At 52.4% G+C, this 24,877-nt stretch overlaps 10 protein-coding genes across 10 annotated transcripts; 7 read left to right on the top strand and 3 right to left on the bottom strand.

Annotated features, from left to right (window-relative positions):
- Positions 1 to 1,016: 1,016 nt before the first annotated feature.
- CC84DRAFT_1231798 (uncharacterized protein) lies at positions 1,017 to 2,497 on the top strand (the record flags this gene model as incomplete). The annotated part of the gene is made up of 2 exons (XM_018183740.1): positions 1,017 to 2,397; positions 2,442 to 2,497. 2 exons carry the CDS (start codon positions 1,017 to 1,019, stop codon positions 2,495 to 2,497), a joined length of 1,437 nt encoding a protein of 478 aa, XP_018030620.1.
- A 1,583-nt stretch (positions 2,498 to 4,080) lies between these two features.
- Positions 4,081 to 5,967, bottom strand: CC84DRAFT_1190948 (cytochrome P450; the record flags this gene model as incomplete). Its single annotated transcript, XM_018181155.1, has 8 exons — positions 4,081 to 4,172; positions 4,314 to 4,556; positions 4,661 to 4,719; positions 4,750 to 4,946; positions 4,976 to 5,062; positions 5,141 to 5,455; positions 5,499 to 5,840; positions 5,893 to 5,967. The coding sequence occupies 8 exons, from the start codon at positions 5,965 to 5,967 to the stop codon at positions 4,081 to 4,083; spliced, it is 1,410 nt and encodes a 469-aa protein (XP_018030619.1).
- Positions 5,968 to 7,062: 1,095 nt separating this feature from the next.
- CC84DRAFT_1130255 (MFS general substrate transporter) lies at positions 7,063 to 8,779 on the bottom strand. Its single transcript, XM_018175853.1, has 4 exons — positions 8,619 to 8,779; positions 8,483 to 8,568; positions 7,846 to 8,435; positions 7,063 to 7,796 (listed from the first exon to the last, which is right to left on the bottom strand). Exons 1-4 carry the CDS (start codon positions 8,765 to 8,767, stop codon positions 7,242 to 7,244), a joined length of 1,380 nt encoding a protein of 459 aa, XP_018030618.1. The 5' UTR covers positions 8,768 to 8,779; the 3' UTR covers positions 7,063 to 7,241.
- A 559-nt stretch (positions 8,780 to 9,338) lies between these two features.
- CC84DRAFT_1169068 (NAD(P)-binding protein) lies at positions 9,339 to 10,512 on the top strand. Its single transcript, XM_018179566.1, has one exon. It carries the CDS (start codon positions 9,508 to 9,510, stop codon positions 10,402 to 10,404), a length of 897 nt encoding a protein of 298 aa, XP_018030617.1. The 5' UTR covers positions 9,339 to 9,507; the 3' UTR covers positions 10,405 to 10,512.
- A 638-nt stretch (positions 10,513 to 11,150) lies between these two features.
- Positions 11,151 to 13,672, top strand: CC84DRAFT_1169067 (uncharacterized protein). The gene is made up of 4 exons (XM_018179565.1): positions 11,151 to 11,277; positions 11,591 to 12,916; positions 13,026 to 13,255; positions 13,372 to 13,672. Exons 1-4 carry the CDS (start codon positions 11,210 to 11,212, stop codon positions 13,503 to 13,505), a joined length of 1,758 nt encoding a protein of 585 aa, XP_018030616.1. The 5' UTR covers positions 11,151 to 11,209; the 3' UTR covers positions 13,506 to 13,672.
- Positions 13,673 to 14,369: 697 nt separating this feature from the next.
- On the top strand, positions 14,370 to 15,437 carry CC84DRAFT_1156364 (aldolase; the record flags this gene model as incomplete). The annotated part of the gene is made up of 3 exons (XM_018176973.1): positions 14,370 to 14,452; positions 14,507 to 14,886; positions 14,943 to 15,437. 3 exons carry the CDS (start codon positions 14,370 to 14,372, stop codon positions 15,344 to 15,346), a joined length of 867 nt encoding a protein of 288 aa, XP_018030615.1. The 3' UTR covers positions 15,347 to 15,437.
- Positions 15,438 to 15,981: 544 nt separating this feature from the next.
- On the bottom strand, positions 15,982 to 18,188 carry CC84DRAFT_1209874 (uncharacterized protein; the record flags this gene model as incomplete). The annotated part of the gene is made up of 4 exons (XM_018182247.1): positions 15,982 to 17,034; positions 17,086 to 17,865; positions 17,912 to 18,033; positions 18,080 to 18,188. The coding sequence occupies 4 exons, from the start codon at positions 18,186 to 18,188 to the stop codon at positions 15,982 to 15,984; spliced, it is 2,064 nt and encodes a 687-aa protein (XP_018030614.1).
- An 844-nt stretch (positions 18,189 to 19,032) lies between these two features.
- On the top strand, positions 19,033 to 20,734 carry CC84DRAFT_1190941 (putative xenobiotic compound monooxygenase, DszA family; the record flags this gene model as incomplete). The annotated part of the gene is made up of 4 exons (XM_018181154.1): positions 19,033 to 19,152; positions 19,291 to 19,691; positions 19,741 to 20,283; positions 20,332 to 20,734. The coding sequence occupies 4 exons, from the start codon at positions 19,033 to 19,035 to the stop codon at positions 20,732 to 20,734; spliced, it is 1,467 nt and encodes a 488-aa protein (XP_018030613.1).
- Positions 20,735 to 21,306: 572 nt separating this feature from the next.
- Positions 21,307 to 23,226, top strand: CC84DRAFT_1222537 (uncharacterized protein; the record flags this gene model as incomplete). The annotated part of the gene is made up of 1 exon (XM_018183383.1): positions 21,307 to 23,226. One exon carries the CDS (start codon positions 21,307 to 21,309, stop codon positions 23,224 to 23,226), a length of 1,920 nt encoding a protein of 639 aa, XP_018030612.1.
- Positions 23,227 to 23,377: 151 nt separating this feature from the next.
- On the top strand, positions 23,378 to 24,361 carry CC84DRAFT_363880 (uncharacterized protein). The gene has a single exon (XM_018185929.1). It carries the CDS (start codon positions 23,530 to 23,532, stop codon positions 24,193 to 24,195), a length of 666 nt encoding a protein of 221 aa, XP_018030611.1. The 5' UTR covers positions 23,378 to 23,529; the 3' UTR covers positions 24,196 to 24,361.
- The last annotated feature ends 516 nt before the right edge of the window (positions 24,362 to 24,877 follow it).

The raw sequence follows: 24,877 nt of genomic DNA, 5'->3' as shown, positions 1-24,877 counted from the left end.
TAATCCACTATTACGTAAGAAAATCTTTCTTTTAGACTTTTATGATTATAATTATGTTAATAAGGCATTCCGATACTATTGGGGTCCTTGGGGCGTACCGTTGGCAATGGCGTTGTATGGCTTGGGCCATACGCTCAGATTGGGGACGATAACACTCGTGTTTACCAATCATGACATGCCAGATTCGGTGCAATGGCATAGTTGACGGTATCCCCACGCTGACTCGACTTGGGCCGCCATCCTTTCGGTTCTCACAAACCCATTTTTGAAATCACTTCGTGATGGTTTCCCCACCTAACTGCCTTAGATCACTGCTTCAACGAATAGGATCGATACTCTGCCGTTGTCACTTTAGTTGATGCCAACAATTGCAATCGTCGCCAGACAAAGACTATTCTAGACTGGTGTTCAGTAGCATGTTCCTCTCTTCGCGAGCTGCACGTGTATATTTGCGCTGGAAAATATGCCCCCTTTGAGACGTTAAATGATATCTCATGGCCGATGAATATGACTTACCAGGCACCCGACAATCGGTGAGGTTTGTCAAATGATTGTTACGCTAGCTACATCCATTGGTGTCATCCCTATCTAGTCTTTGCAATTCCTTGAAGGTGGCACAGAACCCTGTGTTCTAGAACGCCTGTGCACGAAGACCGTTTCTCAGAAATTTAATTTTCGGCCCCGCATTCCAGGAAGACGGCTGGCTCCGAAATTTGGTCTGGTATGCAAGTGAACATACCAGAAATGCATGAGTGCAGAGTAAGGGCAGCGAAGAGTCGACTGACATGTCACGTCACATAGCAGCGAATGCAATACCTGTGGTACTTAAGAGCCTCGGCTGAGTCCTCTCATTCGCACCACGTCCGATATTCACCTTCGATCGCTCATGCTCTTCTGCCTTCTGAACAAGAAATCTCTGAATCGGCGAACATGAAGGCCCTTCTGCTCGGGCTGAAAGGCGCTGGCGTATTTGCATTTCTAGCTGGAACTGCAGCACGTGATATCCAACCAAAGATATGTTCCCTCCTACAGATAGGAAGACTTCGGCTAACTTGAGATACGATGTTGTAGTAGATTCGCTCAACAAACGTGCGGATGCCGCTGTCGACGCCGGGCGTGGCGGCGGGCATGGCGGCGGCGGCGGCGGTGGTGGACACGGCGGATTCAGCGGCGGACACGGAGGCGGACACGAAGGCGGACATGGAGGGGGCGGCGGCGGACACGGCGGATTCAGCGGCGGACACGGAGGCGGACACGAAGGCGGACATGGAGGGGGCGGTGTATACCACCCTGTATACGAAGGCCCCAAATACGTGCCTGTCCCGATCTACCCCCCGTACCCCTACCCCCCCTATCCCCCCTACCCTCCTCACACGAGCAAGACCAAGACCACAAGCAAGACCAAGACCACCAGCAAGACCAAGACTACGAGCAAGACTACGAGCAAGACCACGACGACGACGACGACGACGACCACGCCTACGACGACGACCACGACGACGACGACGACGACGACCACGACCTGCAGTATCCCTGAGACTGAAAAGACATACTATATCCCCGCAGCAGCCACCGTAGGGCAGACACTTGCGGTCAGAGTCCCTAGCTGCGCTAAAAAGATGCGCTTCATCGTGAGAGGAGGAGGAGGCGGGGGCCCAGTTGACTCTCAGGCTGTCGACCCACTTGGCGGGGTTAAACAATGGTTGGGTTACGGCGGGGTTGTCACTGGTAATTTGGATGTTACTCCCGCGCAACAATACTTTCTCGTTGCTGGAGGAGCAGGTGACAAGGGTGGGAGCTTTGGTCAAAGTGCGTATGGCAAGGGTGGCCTCGCGGCAAATGGAGCAGGAGGCGGTGGTGGTGCGTCTGCACTGTTGCTGGGCACTTCAGCCCTTGGGGAGGAGATTGCTGTTGCGGGAGGGGGAGGAGGCGACTCGACTGCCGTTGTCCCTTTCCAGGTTCCAAATAGCTGGTCGTTAACGTACACCAATTCCGGCAACGCTGGTATTCAGGGCGAGACGAAAACACTGACCGCGCCACCGCAAGATACTTTGAAACTTCAAACCGACGGGGGATTTCCAGGAACTCTGCTTACACCCGGGACAAAGGGACTCTTCACCCCATTATCCGTTACGACGGCGATTACTGGGAATAATGCAGTTGGCCATGATGGAGCAGATGGAGTTTCTTTTACCTATTCAGGCACCTCGAAACTAGGTTCAGGTGGAGGCGGAGGAGGCTTTAATGGAGGCGGAAGCGGAGCTGTAGGCAGTGTGGAGGCGCCCGGCAACAAAATTGTTGTACTCTCTGGAGGTGGTGGGGGTGGATATAACTACTACCAGATTGCTAAGGTTACCCAGGGCACTTCAACGGTTGCTTCAAGCAACACCGCTGGCAGTGTGTTTGTTGAATTTAGCTAGTTACCTATTCTCTCTGAATAGGGTGTCCAAGGCATGTTCCTTTAGATAGTTCTACTACTACTACCGCATCTTGGTAGGCCGTGCACACCGTCACCTTATGCATACCCCCATTCAAATCTTACTTAGCCTGCAATATAAGGATGTACAGAGAGTAACAATCAGTACTGTCATGAGATTTTTTGGAGTTAAGGCCTCCTAAACCTAGCTCCACAAGAGAATTAATGTACTACCATCATCTTGTGAAAAATTCCTTCAAGTCTACAACTATTTCACTTGCTTAAGAAGCGGCCGCTCTAGGCGCAATGTTGCGGTTGAGGATAAACCGCACGTTGGGCAGAAGAAATTGTTAGGCACTGAAGATTGATTGAATACTAGCTACTGTGGTATATATATGTGTGCGTGAAGCGATGTAGTACAGAGCATGGGTAAGCGATGCTGGACCGAGCCATGGTGTTGAGGTTAACAGGGTAAACCGCGACACGCAATGTTTCGCGCGCATAGGCACATCTCAAATTTCACATGACCCCCAAAAACGGTGATAAGTTTGAGCGTCTATGGCGACCATTTCTGGGTCTTTTATAAAATCTTTTAGTCTCCAGGCACCCATTACTCTTCATGTCAGTCGAAGAGTAGTCACACTGTAGGCCAGATGCTGCATTTGTGGTATTTGAACTATTTGAACAACTCATCAGACAAGGGACATCCACTATTGCCGTGGCTACCGTTATTTCCGTCGCTTTCAGGGTTTTTGGAATTGTCGGGGCTATCTTCGGGAATTGGGGGTCTACCCAAGGATCTCGCCAGCTGATAAGACTTTCGCCGTCCTTAAAATTCTGCAGAGTATCATTGACTCGGTTTTGATAGCTATAGCAAGAGTGGCCATAGGAGCCACATTCCTCAAGGTACAAGCTAACTCGAAGGCATACGTACGTATGTGAGTCGACATACTTTTTCCCCAAGCGAAGATAGCCATAGTGTTTGTCGTCATGCTGCTTAAGATTGTTCGTGTTGAAACCCACGCGGCGACCTTCTCCGGTCCTCATTTATCTCTCACTGCAAGATTATAGTCCACTGTGCTTGTCTTCCCAATGGTACGTGCCTTGAAGCGCTCATTCCTGCAACGTACATGTCCTGCTGCCTTAATCGGCAAGAACTGTCTTCGGGAGACTGCAAACCCAACTCTAGGCATAAATTGTCTCGGTCGTAGAAAGCCTCACGTACGTGTGCTCGTGCGACAACATCTTAGATCACAAGCAAAGGGCTTGGTGGAGTCCAAGGGCTTCTCCATGTTGCGGCTGATGTTCACCTGGGTCATGTTCGCCGCACATTTCAAAAATGCACTGGCGCAAGCTAGTATGCCAGCCTAAACCTGGGAACGCCAGGCATTAGAAGTATCCGGTTTTACATCAGGATTCACGACTGCCGTGATAGGGTCTGTAATGACAACCAGGTCTTCGTCGACACCCTTGGAAAGAACTGAACCCAGCTTGAGAGGGGGTAAATGATCAAAGGTTCAGTTTTCCTCGTAAAACCAGCGGTGTGGTGTGGTGTGGTGTGAGAGAGAGGGCGAAAGAGTTAGAGAAAGTGTGCTGTAGGGCGCTCCTTCGGGTCGCAACGCGTTGGCACGAAGCATGTCATGTTGGAACTCTTACATGCCCTCTTAGACAAAAACACTGTTCCAAGTTGCTGTGACTAAGACGAAAGGCCGAGTAAACCCGTTTGCTGTTACTATACTCTTATCATTATCATAGTCTGGATTTCTAATCAGAAGTTTCATTGAACAATATGTGAGGCGAAAATTTGCTGCAACAGAGATGTCGCAAGTGATCCGGATCGCGAGATGAATCTAATCTGGATAGAAAAACGTTGTGCAAGAAACGTTCGCGAACCTACATAGTTTCCCAGAACTGCACAAAACCCATTCTTCAATTGAAACTGCCCTTGCCTTTAGTAGTACACAGATTGAACGTGTTTCTACCAGGGGGAATATTCTGAGTTGTTCCCACCTGAATTGCTTGCCTGCAACTACTCCCAGATCAAGACTGAACAACAGTTTTGCAAGGGTGAGCCGCATCTCAGCCCACGCTAGATGTTGGCCCATGCAATTTCGTGGACATGTGCTGAACAGCTCAATTACTTTTCGTTAATAGTAGTAAAACGGAGAGCTTTCCTTGCTGCACGCTTCCGGAAGCCATCGTTCAGGTTCGAAAGATGTAGGTCATCAAAGTAGGAAGGCTTACGAGTAAGTTTCCATGCTTGTATCGATACCGGTGTCTGTATTGTTATATCAGAATTGCGCCTTTGTAATGAGTGGTGGGACTAAACCTACTTCCCCGGCAACCATATCCCGCAAACTGAATCTGCGCCATTGGGAACTCTTCGAGGAAGTACCCACGGTATTGCGGGGCAGAGCCGCAGAGCTTCCTGGATAACAGCGATGAGATATGGGGGGTCATGAAGAGCAGCGAGTGTAATATTTTCCGTACTATGGAACGCAAAGCGTATTTCTGTAGTAAGTATTGCCAACTTCTCAGGATGCGCCGTTAGGAATTTACCGCTCCACACAAGGTTGTGGCAGTTGTTTCACTCCTAGCGGTCGTAAGTATCATGAACGTAGCACAGATCTCACCGTGTGGCAAGCCCTTCTCTTTGTCCCCTCGCGGTATAACATGGGACATAAGGTCTGGTCAATCTTATTCCCAGTAAAGTCTGCGGTCTACCTTGTCCACAATCTGGAGATAATGATCCTTCTGCACCCAATTCAAAGATCGTGGGACGCACTTCATGAGAATAAACTCGACCCAGGGATAGAACCGTGCGGAAAAGATGAAACCAGTAGTCTTAACACGATTGAATAGAAGATCAATCCATGGATTATAAATAGATTTCTCCAAGCACTCAAATGATTCGCCGAATCGTAAGTCACTAAATATGTCGAACGTGGTATAATTGAACCATGGTGAGATATCAATCTCGAATGATAGGTCAGAGGGCGCTTGATCTTTTAATCCTTCCACTAGGAGATTGACATATATCTGTATGAAAGGGGGCGCGAGGCGTGAAGCCCGGTGCGAGCACTTTTCTAATCCTCGAATGCACCTTAGGGTCGATCGCGTTAATGATGGAATTTGGATGACCTGGTTGTGAGCTCCACCATATGGGATCCTTAAGAAAAGGCTGATGGTTTGGACGAGGTAGGTGGATATTACCCCATGCTTCATTTGACGTGAATATGACCTCATTTGGCGCGATTCTTAGAACAGGTCCATAATTCCGATGCAGGGTCTCGATGTCGCGGACTATAGTGCCGCGAAGAAGAGCCCAAACAAAGGGCAGGCGAGAGCAAAACCAGCTTACAGGGCCAGCAATGCGTGACATCGGATGAAAGTACATATCGTAGATAATTCCGGTTGAAAGGTACTAAGATCTTAATACCTTGTATAGGCATCCACGATAATCTATAAAAACGTACCACGAAGAAGGCTACAGTCACTTCCTGCCATAGGTTGCTGGCGGTAAAGCCAACTTGTAAGCTATCGACAATCATTTGCAGTGTAACATGCGTGGAAAATATATACACTTACGCTATATTTACGTACAGAGAGAAGTTATAGAGTACTAGGTTGTTAATACTGCGTCTCGAAAAATGCTAAGTAAAGGGAAGAGGCATGTGATCGTTATAGCGAGTGCTCGGTTTCACCTTACTAGTGCGGCGTGGTCATCCGTACTAGGGCCATTCTCGGTTTATGATTGCATAAACATAAGCGCTACTCTAGCCAACTAATACGATTTACCCTCTCTATTGACCAGCCGGCTGAGCTCTCAGGACAAGGCCAATCTGCCTAAGCCAATATACCATTTTTCGGACCCTACGTGAACTCCCCAACACCCCTAGCTTCCTCGGCCCATCTCTCGAGCTCCACACCTGACCGGACCCTGCCGCAGCCCTTCTCGATTTCTCATCCCCTGTCTGCTGCAGCTGCGCATTGTAATTACTGACAACATCTTGCGTCATCGCGGACGTATCTGGCCGCTCCTGCAGCGTGCCATCGGGATTGAACTCGTAGCGATGCACAAGGCCTCGATACTTTCCCTGTGGTAGACGGGTGCCTGGTAAGGTGGGGGTTGGATCTCTGTGGCGGGGAAGAGCCGGTGCTGCAGATGTCAGACTTCTCCGATGGAGGGGAGGGGAGGTGGGGCATACGGTTAGCTTTGCTGCCGCTGGCTCGGACGCTGACTTTGCTCCCGACGACTTGAGCACTGGCTCTACTTCCGCTCGTATGTTTCCTGGACCTGCTTCCGTGAATCGAGGGGCTTGCTCGACTTGCCTGCCTCGACGCGTTCAGTGGTATTGAGAGTCCGGAGCTGCATTGGCTTCTTCAAGTCGGCATATTGTTATGCTGTTTTAGTTTTGGAGTTGTGTTTGATAGATTGCTTTAATCCTGTAGATTAAGTATGAAGCTTGAGTGGTATTGTTGTAGGGCTATACATAGTCTTCGGACACGATGCGTGAAATGCTTCGCGCTGTCATACCGTTAGTTCTGCATACGACAAAAGTCACATGTGCCTTATATCATCATCCCTGTATGCTTCAACCGTAATTCCTGTTAGTGAGAAATCACTTGGTCCAATTCACTGTATACTGCCTATGATAATGTCGGCCATACACTGATCGCGCGTCACTTCTCTCTTCGTGCAATGTTTTGTTCCATAATCAAGAGATCCACCCTCTGACCGCATCTGCCAAATATGTACAGGAAACTTCGCTAAATTACACTCGCAATAGCACACGGTATCAGTGCTATCTTCTTCCTGGCCCATCTAATCTTTGAAAAAGTTCGTCATCCCGAGCGCCTTCCGGGTCTTGACATGCATAATAACATAAACAACCACACCGAACCCCAACATGCCCGATATAACGCCAAAGCCGAGCAGATACTTCGGTTTATCATCTGCAGGGAAGAGATACGCGCCGTAGATTTGCGCAAGGTTGCCAAGCGCATTAACAAGCGCAAGTGCGACACCGCGCACCTCGGGTTCCATGTCTCCGAAAGTGGCACCGGCGTAGGATAGGGAGATGGCGTTGGACGCCCACAGCCCAGCAGCCATGAGTACAAGAAGCACGTAGCGCGCGGTGAAGTTGTAGATAACGCAGACGAGGATGGAGGTTATGAGGGAGAAGCAGAGCCAGCAGGCGATGATGAGGCCGCGGTGGTTGGGCACGCGATCGGCGAAGACGGCGGTAATTGCTGTGCACATGAAGGCGACTGCGTAGATGGGGACCGTCATGTATTGTGCTTGGACGGTGGAGGTGTAGCCAAGGCCGTTTACAAGGGTTGGGTAGAAATAGGAGAGTGTGGAGGAGCCGACGATCACCTGAGATCGTTAGTTGGGTGGGGATAGAGGTGGAAGGTAGGAAACGTACCATGTATCCGAAGATGAAGCCGATAGTGCGCCAGTCTCTAATGGCGAGGACGAAGGACTGTGCCTTGCTCATACGCTCAGCGCCTTCTGCGCGGGCGGTCACGCCACCCTGCTGCAGGCGGGCAACGGCGATTGCCCTCTCGCGGTCAGAAAGTCTGGCTGTGGTCGCAGGGAAGTCGACGAGGATGAAGTAAGAGAGCAAGGCGACGAGGATGGTTGCTGCACCTTCGACGATAAACAACCATCGCCAACCCTCATAACCGGCAGCGCCGTCAAGACCGCCAGTGATGGCGCCGGCAAGGAGCCCGCCAAAGGCGCCAGACAGGATAGCGGCAGAAATGTAGATACCGAAGCGCTTAGACTGTTCTTCGCGTTTGTACCAGGAAGACATGAGCAGCAGCATGGCGGGCGCAAAACCGGCCTCGAAGACACCAACGAAGATGCGGAGGACTACCAGGTGCTTGTAGTCTTTGATAGCTGCCATGCAGCAGGTCAAGGCGCCCCATATTGTCATGATGCATGGGAGGTAGATAGAGGGTCTGATCCTGACGATCAACATATTGGAGGGCACTTCGAATACGACATATGTAACTATAATAGTTAGTGCCTATTGGATGCAAAGCATTGGTGCTACTTACCGAAGAAGACGACCAAACAGATACTGTACTGATTCGAGGTGAGGTTCAGATCTGTCTGCATACCAGCCACCTTTGCGTTTCCGATACTGTAGAGCGGTCAGTGGTCTGCAATGACAAGGAACTGTAGTTTTCTTACTTTGTACGGTCCATGTAAGAAAGGAGATACATGATCCACATTATCGGCATCAATTGGAGATCAATCCGACGAAGGAGCTTCTTCTCCTCTTCGGGTGTCCATGAGACACCACCCACAGCGATCTCAACCCTTTCGTGCTTTGAATCCATGTCTTTGGTATCGACGTCGAGGTGCTCGACTGAGTAGCGAGGCGGAGAAGTCATCGTCGTAAGGATTCGTGGTGAACCCCGTGGTACCAAAGACAGAGTGATGCGACAGGGAAAGAGACGCCTGAGCCCGACCGTTCGGTTGCTCCTCACGTCAAAGGGGTGTGGAGCAATCTTTATACAGATCAATCGTCGTCAGTGCAGAGTTTGGCGGAGATGGATGAGTGCCCCGGATTGCACCGCATATTGGACCGTCTCCGCATACGACTAGCCCTCCACCGCCCGATCCTGCGACCTGGTCCTGGACTTGCGGGTTAGCGTCGCACGATTGCCAGCTTGATTGGGTAAAATGTGGGCACCAGCTTTCCGGGGCCCGATATGAGCCACGCCAATGACAATACATGCCTCGTTACGAGGCACACCAATTAGCGAGAGCCATCCTCTCGTGTACAGGCTGAACCCCTCGTGGAAAGCCCTAGCAATGGTCGTCTCGTGGCAAGACCTCGGTTCGAACCTTTTTTGATGCAAGTATCGTGCTTCAAGCTTGATGCAGACTTGATCGGTAGAAGCTATCGGGACTGGTCTTCTCCCCGCAGAGCCCTTGCCACTACTGTTCTTCAAGTACCGGTAGCTTGCGTTGTATGTATTAAAGGGCCTCCTATCTCGTTCATTCCTAAGTCTCCCATTGTCTTACCCAATACCATTCCCTTTCACCAAACACCGTCCGACAGATCGTCGCCGCAATGTCTCCCTCCGCAATCGAAGCTACGACGACTGCTCCTCCTACTTCGGCTTCGGAGAGCGTACCGAACCAAATCGCCCAATCTGTACCTGCACCAGTGTACCTCTCAACCGAGCCAGGCCCCGACCACGACTGGAAAGTCACCCTGAAGAACAAAGTCATTGTCATTACTGGCGCGAACCGTGGTATTGGTCTGGGACTCGCAACCGTATGCCTTGCCAACGACGCGAAGGAGGTCTACTCGTTCGACCTGTTCGAACCTGGCGAGGAGTTTCAGGCGCTCCAGCAGACACACCCGAAGCGGGTACACTACGTCCACTGCGACGTAACGTCGGAAGAGAGCGTCAACAAAGCCGTGGATCAGGTCGTCGCACAATCGGGCCGGATTGATGGCATGGTTGCGAACGCCGGCATGACCAAGCACCAGCCCGCGCTAAATTTTGACCGCCCGCAGCTCGAGCAGCTGTTCAACCTCAATGTTTTCGGCGCATATTTCTGCGCAAAGGCGGCTGCGAACAAGTTCATCGAGCTCGGCATCAAGGGATCAATTGTCTTCACCGCTTCCATGACCTCGTACCGACCGAACCGCGCAGGTCCGTCTGCACCGTATGGTGGTACCAAGGCCGCTGTAAGGAACATGGCTCACACGCTCGCTATGGAATGGGCGAAACATGGAATCCGTGTCAACTCCATCTCGCCCGGATTTGTGATGACACAAATGACCTCAAAAATCCGGGAGGCTCCCGACTTCAATTTGAAGATGCAGTACTACGGTGGCATGCCCAGATTGGCCGATCCTAGGGAACTCGGTGGAGCCTACGTATACCTTCTGTCTGAGGGCGCAACCTACACGACCGGCATAGATATTCCCGTTGCCGGTATTGTCGGTGCTTGGTAGAGCGTTTATTTACATGAAGTTTCCGCGTCCCGCTGCATGGGTGGAGTATCAGGGCATTTTACTAGGATCACTGTGATAGAACGAATACCAGATCCATTTCAGACTTCCGTTTGTTTCTCGATGCTTGTGTTTGTGATCTGACTGGAAACTCGCGACAGCCAACACCCAGGCATCAAAAGCTTGCTCTTGGCCGACGGTTCACATAGCTGTGGTTATAACGATGCAGATTGACAGGTGTTAGTTAAGGAAAGGGCGGAGAACAAAGCCGAGCCGCACTCTAATCGCAGCGAAGGCTCAGGATTTCGTCCTCAACGAATCCAAGCACACTAGGTTATGCCGCGGTCTGGTACAAGCCAGCGAGACGAATACCAGCTGTGACCTTTGTAATCGTGGTTCTTGGGCATTGATGTAGGGCGCGATTGGTGTTGAGCACCTTCACATGGAGGACATGTGAGAGAAGGAACCATGGCCTGGGAAGGTACAACTCACGTGGAACTCGCGTTGTCCATCAACACCACCACCAAAACACCGAGTCCCATTGCAAACCGTCAGCTGCGGACTCCAGCGGACCTGCGCGCTATCGAACGGCTGCAGGAATCAACCCCAGGCAGAGTTTTCGCCGCAAGTGGAGTTCAGTCGTGTGGAGAGGAGCTAGTCGGGCCGGATCCGAATCAGGCGACCCCTGCTCGCAGCTGGGCAGACCAAGACCGCATGCAGTGCGCAATGTTGCTCTATCCTTCTCACCTCGAACCGAGCGCATCCCGCATCCTCGACGCGAAGGCATCCGAATATGTGAGACGCTGCAATGCCCGCCCAGAAGCCTCGGAAGCCTCGTCCCTCACGTGCGCGTGGACTGCGGACCACCACAGGTTGGTAAGCTCACCAAGCTCATCTTCGCGAATCCCTGCAGATCCCTTCAAGCTGCTCCTATGTCATTCACTGCAAGTGCTTTGCGTTTATATTGCAATATTTACTGTCTTGATACTCTGTATTTTATCAGGATGAGCGGTTCAGATTCCTGATTTCCCACGGAGCATCGCATCGCCCGATGAGCATTCTGCAGACTCTCTTATCGTCCATCACCATCGTGTTGAAATATTGCGCTGCATTACCTCGTCCTTTGGAACCCGATCCAGCTTAATCGCACGTACGAGGAACAATAAGTGGTATAACTGACCTCGATCAGCTTAACATGCCGCAAAAGGCGAGTAAAGTGTGATGAGTGTAAGCCTCGTTGCGGACAGTGCCTCAAGAGCGACAGAGAGTGCACTTATCCACAGGCTACAGACGATGGGGCAGCCACTACTGGGTCAAGTGGCCAAGAGGCTACCACATCTCCAGCCCAACCCAGGGGCTCAATAGTTGTGGATTCTCCTGCCACCCGCAAGTCAATCGGCGATGCCGACATGTCGGCGCTTGGGGAATCCCCTGAATTACGGTTTGATTTGTCGCCGCTGGCATTGTCGACTTCTCTCCCGTCACCAAATTCAGCACCGTTCGAATGGTACGACCTTCTAGCCGAGGATGCCATCAACAACATCCAGAAACACAACCTAGGCTTCGCCGAGATCTCCCTTTCGAGGAGGCAAAGTCCAGTCCCCGAGACCGAAGACGAAATTGATCCTCAACTCCAGGCAACTGGACAGAGTCGTCCTACTGACGCCGCCTTCGAAGCATGGAAGTCTCCAAACATCATTGCATTAAGCGATGACGAACTCGGCTTCTTCCATCACTATATAAATGTCCTCGCACCAATTCTGGATCTCTTCGATCCGCGAAGGTATTTCGCAAACCTGGTCCCGAAGCTTGCAGTTCATAATGTCGGCTTGTTGAAGTCACTACTCGCGGTCGCGGCTCGCCATATGGCACTACTTTCAGATCACCAAACGGCACAAAATGCTTTAAACGTCCAGACGCCAGTATCACATTCCAGTCTCCAAGATACAAATAGCCTTAACAACCACAATCCATTCCTCGAAGTCGCCACGCAATACTATTACGAGACTTTGCAGTATCTATCCCAGAATCTATTATACCCATCATACACGAAATCGACAGAAATCATATCGACTGCCATCTTGATCTCCACATATGAGATGTTCGATGCATCTGGGAGATATAGCGACGGTGGATGGGAGCGGCACTTGCGAGGTATCTTCTGGATCCAAAGATCACAAGACAACAACGGAGAGACGAAAGACGGGCTCCGCAGGGCTGCCTGGTGGATGTGGTTGCGGCAAGATATATGGGTCGCATTCCGGGAATCTCGACGCGTTCTCACCATCTGGAGGCCAACTAGAAGACTCGTGGACCTCACACCTGACGAACTAACCACACGTATCGTCTACATCTGTGCGCGATGCGTCGACTACGCCGCCAACGAGAAGCATTACGATATGAATATCAGGATCGACCAGGGCGATAAACTGCTGCAGGCCCTCGATGATTGGCATAGGATTCTGCCACCATCTTTCCAGCCTATATACGCACATTCGACTCCTCAACCAGGACTGTAAGCAAACCCAGATTTTCGAGTGCTGTGTCTTTTGTAGCCGAGAGACCCGCACGGGCTATCTGTCTACCCGGTCTTGACTCATACTGACCTTATGTCCCCATCCTAGATTCACCCCCATATGGATCCACCCGCCTTCGTACGCGGCAGCCATCCAGATGTTTCATTTCGCCCGTATTGTCGTCCTCATTAACCAACCGTCGCTCGGTGGGATGAGCGAGTTTAGTCGGCGGCAACGATTGCTCGACGAAAGCGTCGAAACGATATGCGGGATTGCACTGATGCATCAGGGCAACGATTTGCCAAGCGCGTTCGTCAATTACCAGGCTCTATACGCAGGTGAGTAAACTTTCGATACGGCCTCGAGATCTACCCTTCAAGTCATCCTCAAGTCAATGCTCGCCATGCTTCTTTTCCATATTGTTGTATGATCTAACAGGCTGACCCGGTCGCAGCAGGACTTTGCGTTCAAACGCCGGTCAAACAAAACGCTGTCCTACAGCTTCTGGAGAAGACTCTGGAGATCACAAAGTTCCCGCCAAAGACACTGCTCGACGATCTCAAGAGGTATTGGAGAGCGGAACCTTGAATAGATTGAAACGAGATGGAAGAAATGTAATGTAGCTGGGACATGTTTTCGAGCGCCACCGCCTAGAGCCTATCTAAGCTTTATGGACACTTAACAAAATCTGCAACACAAAAGCGTCGAGTCTGTCCACGCCTTTCGGATATTGACCAGCGCATCCGTCTAGTCACTTGAATGTTTCGTAGCTCGTTAGCGGATCAAACGGAACTTCGTGTCTCATTCATCAATATGGTGTCTCCAACCGTTTCATTCCGTTACTGTGGATATGCAGTGCAAATAAGCTCGCACTTGCCGAGTTAGCGGTGACGGCCTAAGCTTGTTGACAGGCTATGGCAGATAATCCGGCATCCAACTCCTTATCTTGGGGAGTAGCGGCGACCCAAAGTTTGGTTACGCCCACGTTGCGAGCCAAACCGGTCCCAAAGGAAACGCAGATGCGATTCATGCTGATGCGACCGAGATGAAGCTCGAGTCAGTCATACCATCCGGATGGATCAAATTTGCGGGGAAATGGCGCATTTAAAGCTAGACTAGGGAGTGACGTAGGCCTTCGCTTGTTGGCAGTGCCTCGAGACGGTACACACTTCCCGGTTCCCAGATCCCCCGCAATGCACAATTTTGGGTCCATAGCGCGTGCATCGAGGCGAACACGGCTCTGGGCATGTGCTCGTCTCGTATGTACCAGTGAATCAACCGCTTTGTCGGAAAGAGAGCCGCCTCAGCATTGTACAATTGCAATGGCAGTGTCGTTCCGATAGCTTTTCGACACTTAATACATTCGCGTCTTCCATAACGTCGTTTCCCGCTGCACAATCACAAGACATACTAGCATTCGAACATTTTACAATCCTCACCAGAAGTTGCAAAATGGCCCATGCAAGCCAGAACCGGACAGTGGAGATCCTGAACGCCGCGGCGGCAGGGAAATACGGTGTCCTAGCAGCAATTGCGTATGCAATACTGCAACTTCGAAGGGGAAACAACCGTATACTAACAATTCACAGATACAACATCGAACAGCTCACAGCACTAGTCCGCGCTGCTGAGGCGAAACGCTCACCCATAATCATCCAACTCTTTCCCTCCACCCTCAAGCAACTCCCCACTCTCGCACACGCCGCCGCAGCCGCAGTTAGATCAGCTACCGTCCCGCTGTCCCTACACATCGACCACGCGCAGGATGTGGACCACATCCGCGAGATCATAGCCACGCTACCGGTAGATTCTGTCATGGTGGACATGTCGCACTACGACGAGCAAGAGAACCTGGAGAAAACCAAGATCCTCGCGAAAGAATGCCACGCGATGGGTATCGCGGTCGAGGCTGAGAGCGGGCGGATAGAAGGTGGTGAGGACGGCATCGCGGATACAGAGGGTCTAGAAGGTATGCAGGAGTTCTGTTAGTATGGTCATGATGGCACTGCTGATTGCCGAGCGCAGCACTTTTCACCTCCCCCGAGGACGTCGACAACTTCATCGCCGCAGGCATAGACATCCTCGCGCCCTCTATAGGCAATCTCCACGGCGACTATGGGCCGTCTGGTCCTGCGCCTGGCCAGCTGCACTTCGACCGCCTGACGGCAATCAACAAACAGATCAACAGCCGCGTGCTCATAGCGCTGCACGGGACGAATGACTTCCCGCCGGAGCTCATGCGTCAGTGCATTGAGAACGGCGCAATTAAACTCAATGTGAATAAGCTGCTGTTAGAGGTCTGGAACGAGTTTCTGAGGAAGAATGCAGCGGAGATGCCGTTGGTGAAGCTGATTGATGAGGGCATGAAGGTGTTGCAGGCGGAGACAGAGAGGTGGATGGATATCTGTCAGAGTAGCGGGAAGGCGTAGATGGGTAGTGGTGCAAGCCAGCGATATATACATGAATTAACGGTAGTCTGGCGATTGAATGGATACCCGAAGCTGTCTCGAGGACAGATGTACGGTTTGGCTTCCGAATCTTCCTTGTCTTACAAACTGCGAACGACCAAGCCTACATGACAGGCTAGTACCTGCACTATGTCGGAGCACTATCAACATGACTACTCTGTGCCTGCGCATCCGCGCACTTGCAGCACGAGCCTGAGCGTCGGACTATGCTGTCAGCCATAGGGACAATTCTAAGCTACTTAAAACAATGCGTTTGTGCGGTTAGTGCCGTATCTGGCGTGCGAGGGCCTCTATGGGAGGATTAGAGCGAAGCTATATCTGGGGTTCGTGTGTACGGCTTGTGAGACCTTTCTGCGCACTGAACATTTGCTTGGGGTCGTCGCATTCGTTCCTTCCACCGTTGATATCATTTAGCTTGCGGGACTTATGCGAGCAGTACTAGATTATTTTGAGTAGTTAAATATGTTTAATTGCTATGACAAGAACGGGGCAGAACGACCACATGCGCACATTGATAAGGTGCGACACGTGAAGACGCGTCTTTCTAATCCAGAAGCTGACCGTAGCGTGGTCTTAGCGCGTATTTCCCTTCGCCTTCAGCCTGTCTTTCCTTGCTTTTCCTCTACACTCTCAGGCGTCTGCTCGCCGCTTGCGCTCCGGGTTGATGCTGCGCCTGCTTCTCCCCTCTTTTTGCGGCCATCTCTAATAGCTTGCCACACAGCCCAAATCTGCTGCCTTCCGTCAATGAGTGGATAAAAGCCAACAATGAATAGCGTTCCCCACAACCAAATGATCGCGATGACCAGCCATGCAGCAAAGAAACCTTTGCCGAAGATGTACTTGGAGGCGTACATGGGCAGTGGCCAGAGAACCCAATGACCCAAAAACGTAGCAAGCGCCCATACCGCAGCAATACGGCCCCATCTTCTCAGCAGCACTTGTTCGTCTGGCGACTGCGTCTCGAGCTCAGAGTTTACTCGTACAACGCTGGAGTTCCGATGCGAGATAATGGACGATGTATCAGATACCTCAAAGGCAAGGCGTTCCTTTCGGAAGTCGGCCCAATCAAAATTCTCAGGTTTGAACAGGGTGATGATGGGAGAATACACCAGAGGTGAAAACGCCGAGGCAACGGTTCCCCAGACGCATGGTACTGTTTGTCCTGTCGTCGCGATGGTGACTGCTCCATAAAGTGCGTATGCGGACCCAAGCCAGGATGCGATTCCAGTGATCATGCCGAGGAGAGGTGCAATGATAGCAGCGGCCTTCGACTGACGCCGCCAAAGGATGGTGAAAGCAGTCGGAAAGATACCAGGGCAGGTGAGAACGCCAAGCATGTACAATGTCCACCCGAGGTCAACGCCAACGTAGTGCAACATCGTTGAGAACGCAGAGGCGAAAAGCGCGAAGAAGATGACCCCATAGTGGCTCCATCGGATTACGTCTTCGTCGCTAGCACTGCGTTTGAAATATGTGCGATAGATGTCGAAACTGATAATCGACGAGACAGCGATGACCTGCGCAGACAGGGTTGATGTAACAGCCATAAAAGTAATCAATAGGATTCCTGCTGCACCACCCTTCCCAGCTATAGTCATTGCAAAGTACGGAAGCACAAGACCGTTCGAAACCTCTGTGGATGTCATTCGCTACGATTGTTAGTGTTTTCTTCCAACTCGGATCAGGGATCAGAAACCTACTCGGGGGTATGTTGGAAAAATGGGGTTATGTTCCAGCCCAAGCACTACGGAGCTGGCCAAAGTACCCATCGCCCATGGAATAGCGAAGTATGCGATTCCTCCGACGACATAGCCAGGAACAACTGCCTGTGGACTTGCTGAGAACGCCTTAATGAAGAAACTCGTGTCCATGATGACCAGTCCGAAGTTGGCGCAAATATGTAAGATGCCGAACAAGATGCCGCCTTTCGAGGTCATAGTAAGGTAGGAGCCCTGTTCGTTCTCGGGAACCGGATGGCGGGCGCCTGCAGCCTTCACCAACTCAAAAAGGTTACCCAGGGATCCAACTTCCTCTAGCGTGAAAGCCTTGACCGAAAAATAACACAGGATAATCAAGATGGTAAAGGTGTGCATGTAGTCAGTTAGGAATGTTGCTTTGATGCCACCGACAAAGGTATAGAGGGCTACGCCGACCGGCAGTAGGAAGGTCGCAGCGATGATATGCATACCCGTCATAGCCGTGATGGCGGCCGATGCGCCCAGAAGCATGTTTGCAACGGCAAATAAGTTGTTGACGAGACACAGGAACATGTACACGATGTGGGCTGTTGTGCCATATCGAATGCGTACAATCTCCAGCAAGGTGTGTGCTTCTGGGATCTTGCGCTTACAGCTGATACCCAGTACAGCGAAGAAGACGATCATAGGACTGCAACCTGCAGCAAACCAGAATGGGCCGGATACTCCGTTAACATAACCAACAAGAGTAGAGCCGAGCATGGCAGTGCTCCATAACCATGACTGGCAATAGTCAGACTGAGACACGGAGAACGAGATCAATACTCACTGATACCACAGCTGAGGCCGTTAATCCAGTGTTGACGCTTCGGTTCGCGGTCATGAACATTTCGGTCTTCTTGTTGTCTTCACCAACGGTATGCTTCAGCAACCTTGTCACCAATACCATTGCTATTCAAGGTTAGTCAGGACTGGCTATGATTCTCAGTGATCATACCAAACGCAATGACTAGCCCGATCACTACAACAACAACGTAACCCACCGCCTGGGACAACGGAGGCTGAACCACCACCTCTTCCGCCCGACTGAGGAGCTCACTTGCCATGGCTCCAAGAAAAGAGGCTGGTCGGCCGTCGTGATTAGATTTGAATCTTGACAACTGGACGATTGGGGGATGCCTCGCCTTGACATAGGGAATATTTCACTACGTAGGTACGCCCTAATCTGAGCACATCATCGACAGGCTGTATAACGTGTCATAACCAAAGTGCGGTTAAGATAACAGACTAGTCGGTCTGGGTGCTTGCGAGATATTTGCCATCCATCGCATCTAGCACAGGAACGTGTTTAGACTCGAATAACCGAGCTGAGCTCCGGTCATCGGGAAATGACAGCTCGTGGGACCCATGCTGCGTGCCCTGGAAGATCTCAAACGCATACTTTTTGGACTCCATGCGAGGATCTCCACGGGGAATTCGGATCTAAATTGACCAGGGCCTTACCATGTGAACGTAACCTTGGAAATCATTGGGCAGGCGGATAGGCCACTCTTCCGGTTCCTTCCAGTCTTCAGCCCAATTGCCGACGCAGGATCCTTACGACCACGCAGGGTGTAGCCTTCCGAATCTTTTCGGCTACTGCATTAAGTCCCATCACAGAATTGACAGCTTAGAATTATTTCAAGTTGGTGTTGCCAATCATCTTCGGTCGGTCCTGCTGAGCACGTCAACAACGCTTACCCGATTAGGGAAACCTGGGCTATCACGACACGGAGCCTGGATATTGTGCGATCATTCTACTCGAATGATTCCGCCGATGTAGGGGACAGGGGTTCCCCGCGCATATGAGGTCATACAGGCTCGCGTTTTTCTCGCGTTCGAGGCCTCCAACTTCGGTGATAAACATAGGAGTGCATTTCTCTCAACAAACTCCTCAGAAAAACACGCACGATGGCATCTAATGCAGCCGCGACGAACGGTCATGATAGTGCGAAGAAGAAGCTGATTCTCAATGCATTTGTAGAGATGTGTTCTGGACACCAGTCGCCTGGTCTCTGGCAACATGGTACTGTGGCCCGTTCGGGATGTGCTTGAATATTGCTAACAACTAACAGTAAGCAACACACTTCAAGCCGTTTCCAGTTTCAAGGGCCAGCCAAACTGATACGAAGATCGTGCTGCGCATTTGCTAATGAGTGTGACTGTCAGCCCGATGACACCTCTACAGAGTTCAATTCCGTATCACACTGGGTCAACCTCGCGAAGCTCCTTGAAGATGCCAAGTTCCACGGCATCTTCATCGCCGATGTACTTGGTGGGTATGATGTGTACAAAGGGCCCAGAAACCTCGAGCCAGCAATCAAAAGCGGGGCGCAATGGCCCGTCAATGAGCCTTTGGCTGTCGTACCAGCCATGGCGGCAGCAACGAAGAATTTGGGCTTTGGCGTAACAGTCGCAACGACCTATGAACAGCCATACCATCTAGCCAGACGACTCAGCACCATAGACCACCTTACCGGTGGTCGTCTCGGGTGGAACATCGTCACTGGGTATCTAGACTCTGCCGCTAGGAATCTGGTAAACTCGGAGCAGCCCGAACACGATGAACGGTGGGAAGCCTTTCCCTAGAGCGAAGCTCTGTTATTGACGTCAGCCCAGATACGCGATTGCCGAAGAGTACATCAAAGTCATGTACAAGCTCTTTGAATCCTCGTGGCGCGATGACGCGGTCATTCTCGACCGCAAGCGCGGTATCTACACAGACCCCTCTCTTGTCCGAGAAATCAACCACAAGGGGAAGTACTACACCGTTCCAGGTCCGCACATCTGCCAGCCATCGCCCCAGCGAACGCCGCTGCTGCTGCAGGCGGGGACGTCGAAAGCTGGTAAGACTTTTGCGGCCCAGCATGCTGAGGCGATTTTCGTCGCTGGCCACTCGCCCTCTGTGGTGGCGAAGAATGTGGCTGAAGTACGCGAGTTGGCGCGCAGCTTTGGCAGGAAAGGCGAGGACATCAAGTTTCTGGCCTTGATTTGTCCCGTCCTTGGACGCACGGAAGAAGAGGCGAAGGCGAAGTTCGAGGACTATGCGCAGTATGGAGATCTTGATGGCGCCTTGGCGCTGTTTGGCGGCTGGACGGGCATCGATTTAGCTGTCTACCAAGACGATGAAGAGCTGAGACACGTGGAGTCCAACGCTATCCGGTGGGTGAAACTCTCCAAGACGATCCACGTGTACTAACACAAATGCAGATCTGCTGTAGAGGCATGGTCCAAGGCTTCCCCTGGTATTCCCAAATGGACCAAGAAAACCGTGGCGAAGCATATCACCGTCGGCGGGCTCGGCGCAACGGTCGTCGGTACAGCTGCACAGGTTGCCGATGAGTTTGAACGCTGGGTTAATGAAGCTGATGTTGATGGTTTCAACATTGCGTATGCCATCAAGCCTGGAACTTTTGTCGATGTTGCCGAGTTGCTCATCCCGGAGTTGAGGAATAGAGGGTTGTTCTGGGACGACTACAAGGTACAGGGTGGCACATATCGCGAGAACTTCTATGGCAGGCCTGGGGAGAGTGGTCCGCTCAAAGAGCATGTAGCGAGTGGATACCGCTGGCGGAAGGACGTCAGCGCCCATGATGCGGTTATCCCGGTGTGAGATTGTGATATCCTGGCTTGGTGTCCTATTCCTGCGCGGTGATTTGTTTACACAATGTAGATTGGATTCCGCGGCGAAATGATTACCTCGCGGGAACGATGCTAGATGCTACGTATTCGCCTCTTCCATTGTCGTGGCCCTCACGCGTTCTCGTCGCACTTGTTCCTGGTTCCTATCAAGCGTCTTCGGTGCGTGCTTCCGCATCCATAACACCAACTCTTTGAACTGTGACCAGAATTTTCGTATCTTGTTGAGTGTCTGTCGACATCTGAAATCCCAATGATACTCTGGGGTACATGTGATCCGGTCGCAGGGACAACTTTCACCGAAGACCCTAGCTGCTACACATCGATCCTGGCCTCGGTCAAAGCTTCAACGAACGGCTAGCTGTGGATAATTCTTCTATACTTATTAGCACTAGACATGTTTTCCCTGCACGGCCGCTCACCAGAGCACAGCTCAACCTAGCAGCTTTACATCGCGCAAACAGGACCACTCTGTGTTTGACATTTAGGCTTCGAATACGTACCCCTTTTGAGACCTTCCACGTCCAGCACTCAGCAACTAGTAGAATGGCAGCCCAACACACTTCCTCTACGGGCTCAATGCAGGGTCATCAACCGGATCATATCCCACTTGAGCCAATCGACGCTACACCTAACGACTATGAGTCTCTCTCGAGCGGCTCATCGGACGGGATGAGCACCCGACCGCGGGCCTTCCTAATCCATCTCTTCCGCCCACATGTCCGCGACTACGAGTCCATGAACCTTGTGCTTGACCATCTCGGCACCTTCTGCGACAACGCCCTCCTCGAAATCCGGCTTAACCAGAGCCAAGACCTCAATCTCACTCCGCTCCAAATGTTCCATCACGCTTACGCTCGAACCACGAACCTGTGGCCTCTCGACGAACGCGTGAATCCAGATTTGCGCGAGGCAATGCGCAAGTTCGACTGGCCGGCGCTCTGGAATGCGACGATGGAGGAGCGGCTGCGCATCCGACAATACCAGAACGACCTTGGGATGTATGGCAGCTGCCGACGTTCTGGGTCGCAGCGGTGGATCATCATCTGCGCCGCGTACGCCGATCTCAACGAGTATGCGTTTGGGCTGGATATCCTGCGCTACCTAGAACCTCTTCCGACGATGCAGGCATATCACTCCGACTTCAACAACTTTGCAGTCGTCCCGCGCGACATCAGCGGGGAGGATATGCATTGGTTCAGTCGTTCTTTCTTCCCTCACTGGGATCAAGCCTTTCAGCTACTAAAAGCGCGGCATCCCCATCGATACCAAGAGGACGCACGGCACATCCTGCACGCCTTTGTGCGGCAGGGCGTGAATGTCGTCGATGTCTTTCTCAAGTACTGGTATCAGGGGAGCGAGGATGGACTTGATGATGACTTTGGGAGCGCATGCGAACGCGCTGGACGATGCGCCGTTGACCGCCAGTGGAAAGTGGAGCTGGACAGCCCTTTTGCATCGCCGGGGCCAGACCCGCTCCCGTTGAGTATTCGAACGATCCTTGCGCGGGCCGACCACGTCCGCTCTCAGAAGACGCTGTTCACTACCGTCGCCTACCTCGCTGGCACGAAAGAGCGAGAAAACATGCACCGTGAGATGTTCCGGATGATTCTGGGATCGCTCAAAGACTGGGCTACCGCGACAGGACAGGATGCTGTTGTAGACGACATGATCAAGGCTATGCATAAGAATGAAGACATTCTCGGGGACACGATGGACGCCATCGTCGACCGCGACGATGGCCCGTATGAATGGTCCTCCAACCGCGTCACGCAAAACCCACTGGGCAATCGGCCCCTGCACATGCCTCCAGTAATCCTGCATTACGGTCTGCCTGACGAACTCCCGGAGCTGACTGAAGAGCCTGGTGAGGACATTGCAGGTGGCCAGCTCTCGACTGTCGGCCAACTTGACGACGACGGATACACTCTGCAACTACCTCGACTGGGCTTGATCCGGCGCTTTCTTCACCGCGTGCATTCCATCGGTGCTCGAGCTTACGTTTCGCCGTGGGACCTCGAGCTGGTAGACATACCACTAGAGGCATTTGGCCCGCGCATCGTCCCACAAACCGTCTCACACGCATGTAAAGCTCCGCAAGACAGCATTTGCGTCATCTGTCTCGACAGCTATGCTCACGAAGAGTCTGTCTCAAAGAAACCAACAAACAACAAGCAGATCAAGCAAGAACATCAAGCGCTCGTCGTGCAGTTGCGACATCGAGTGGTTGGCATCCGTCGGTCCCAGAAGGCTAACAAGGAGAGCACGCAGCCCATGCAGCTGAACTCTTGCAGCCACGTCTTCCACCTTGCATGCCTGGATGAGCTCCTGAACCAGGCGTATCCGACGTCAGGCGTGGTGCAGTGTCCGTGCTGTCGGGCGGCGATTTGTACGGCGCGGCCAACGCGAGTTGCGCGTGGTTGGGTGGGCCGCATACCTTTGATCGGGCGTTTTGCTCGGGGTTGAATGCATAGTCCCGGGTAAGTGACTATGCAGTGTCAATGAGACCGATCTTGGTCTACGGATGGAGTCGGTCGAGGCGGACAATACGTATCTCTTTCCCCCGCCTCGCTCCGAAGCATCCAGCACACACGAAGCTGAGAATGCTGCACACGTGAAGACTTCGCACCACCCTCCTCATCGCTACTATCTGGATTGTTCTCCCCAACGCCCGTCAAGTCCCATATAGCCCTCCATTATTATCACGCAAGTCTGGCAGCTGACGCTACAGGCGACGTGATAGTAGGTTCAGTGGATGGGGCACCAGATATGCGGTCTACTTGGAGGCAACTCGTTGGGAGCTTTGGCTTCGCTCTCGACTGTGGGAACGGCAATGGACAGCTCCGCGTCTGTAAGGCGGATAGTGTCGGCTTCGGGGAGTGCGGAGCGGTGCGTGGGAAAGGTCCAGTGGATGATCTTGTGGGCGCTTTTGCTCCATTGGAAGTCTGCGCCGTTGGCGCCTCAGGAAAGGCAGAGATTAGCGTTAGTACTTTGCTGTATGTATTCCATGGCGAGCGATGCCCCTACGGTGAATTGTTCGATAGCTTGTGTTCCGTAGTCATTAATACAGGGTGCGCTAAGGGGTGTGTCTTGAACGTTGGGCAGAACTATGCAGTGTGTTTACCGTTGCGAGAGATTCATGTACTTGATTACGCGGAGATGAAGGGGTGGCTTCAACCTTTGGTGTTTTGGGCGCATCTCCACAGTAGGATTGCACATGGCGGTGTCATGCACAGCCTATTCAGCCCACGAGCTCGTAACTCACGACCAATGCTCGTTGTTCGCAAGGTCATAGTGGACCGACTTTTGGCACCCTTCTGTCCATGTGCTGCGTTTTGCCGCGACTTGCAAAGGGCGCAAAGTGCGCAAGTATTACATTTGAGTAGCGGTCCGACGGTGGGCGGTTGGTGGCAGACCCTTACATGGTCCGGCTGAAGGCGTCGTTCAGGGCGCGCGAGATGGTGGTGTTCTGGAGCGTTGCATCGTCTTGAGCACCGGGCCAGGGACAACCTGGTGGCAGGTGTGATGCAGAGAGTTTGGGGAATGAGGGCAGAGTAATTGCTCGCAGCGCTTGGCGAACGCTGGACGATCAATGGGTGGGCCACCGGCAATTCTCCGAGGCCAGGTGGGGAGCTGTGTGCGGCGCGTGGCGCGAGTGGGTGGTGCCGGCCAGGAGATTGCGCGTCCAGGCCTTTGCTTGCGCGAGGACGGTCGCTGCAGCGCGCGCAGATGCCGTGCTGTCGAGTCGCCCTCTGGACGGACCGCCGATGGTTGAGCAGCTCGCGGATCATCCTGCACGGCTCTCACGCGTGCCCGCTTTGAGATTGCGGCTGCCCCAAGGCCGAGATGGAGACGACAGTGGCACCCATGCAAAAATAGATTGGCCGGGCGGCGGAGCCAGGGTGCGCCAGGGTCGGCTGCAGCCCGTATTGATTGCCTGCTGCGCACCGCACCGCACCACGCCGCCAGCAGACACAAAGCAGCGGGCTACAAAGCAGGACACCCGCGACAGTTTGTGGGCGGCTTCACACTTCGCAGCACGCGGAAGCCGCCGGTCCACGTCTCTCGTTGCTGTGCTCGCGGTGCGGTTGCAGACCCGGCGCGCCACGGCGGCAGG

The sequence above is a fragment of the Paraphaeosphaeria sporulosa genome, assembly GCF_001642045.1.
Source record: "Paraphaeosphaeria sporulosa strain AP3s5-JAC2a unplaced genomic scaffold CC84scaffold_13, whole genome shotgun sequence".
NCBI lineage: Eukaryota > Fungi > Ascomycota > Dothideomycetes > Pleosporales > Didymosphaeriaceae > Paraphaeosphaeria > Paraphaeosphaeria sporulosa.
This window is presented reverse-complemented; position numbering and strand designations above follow the sequence as displayed.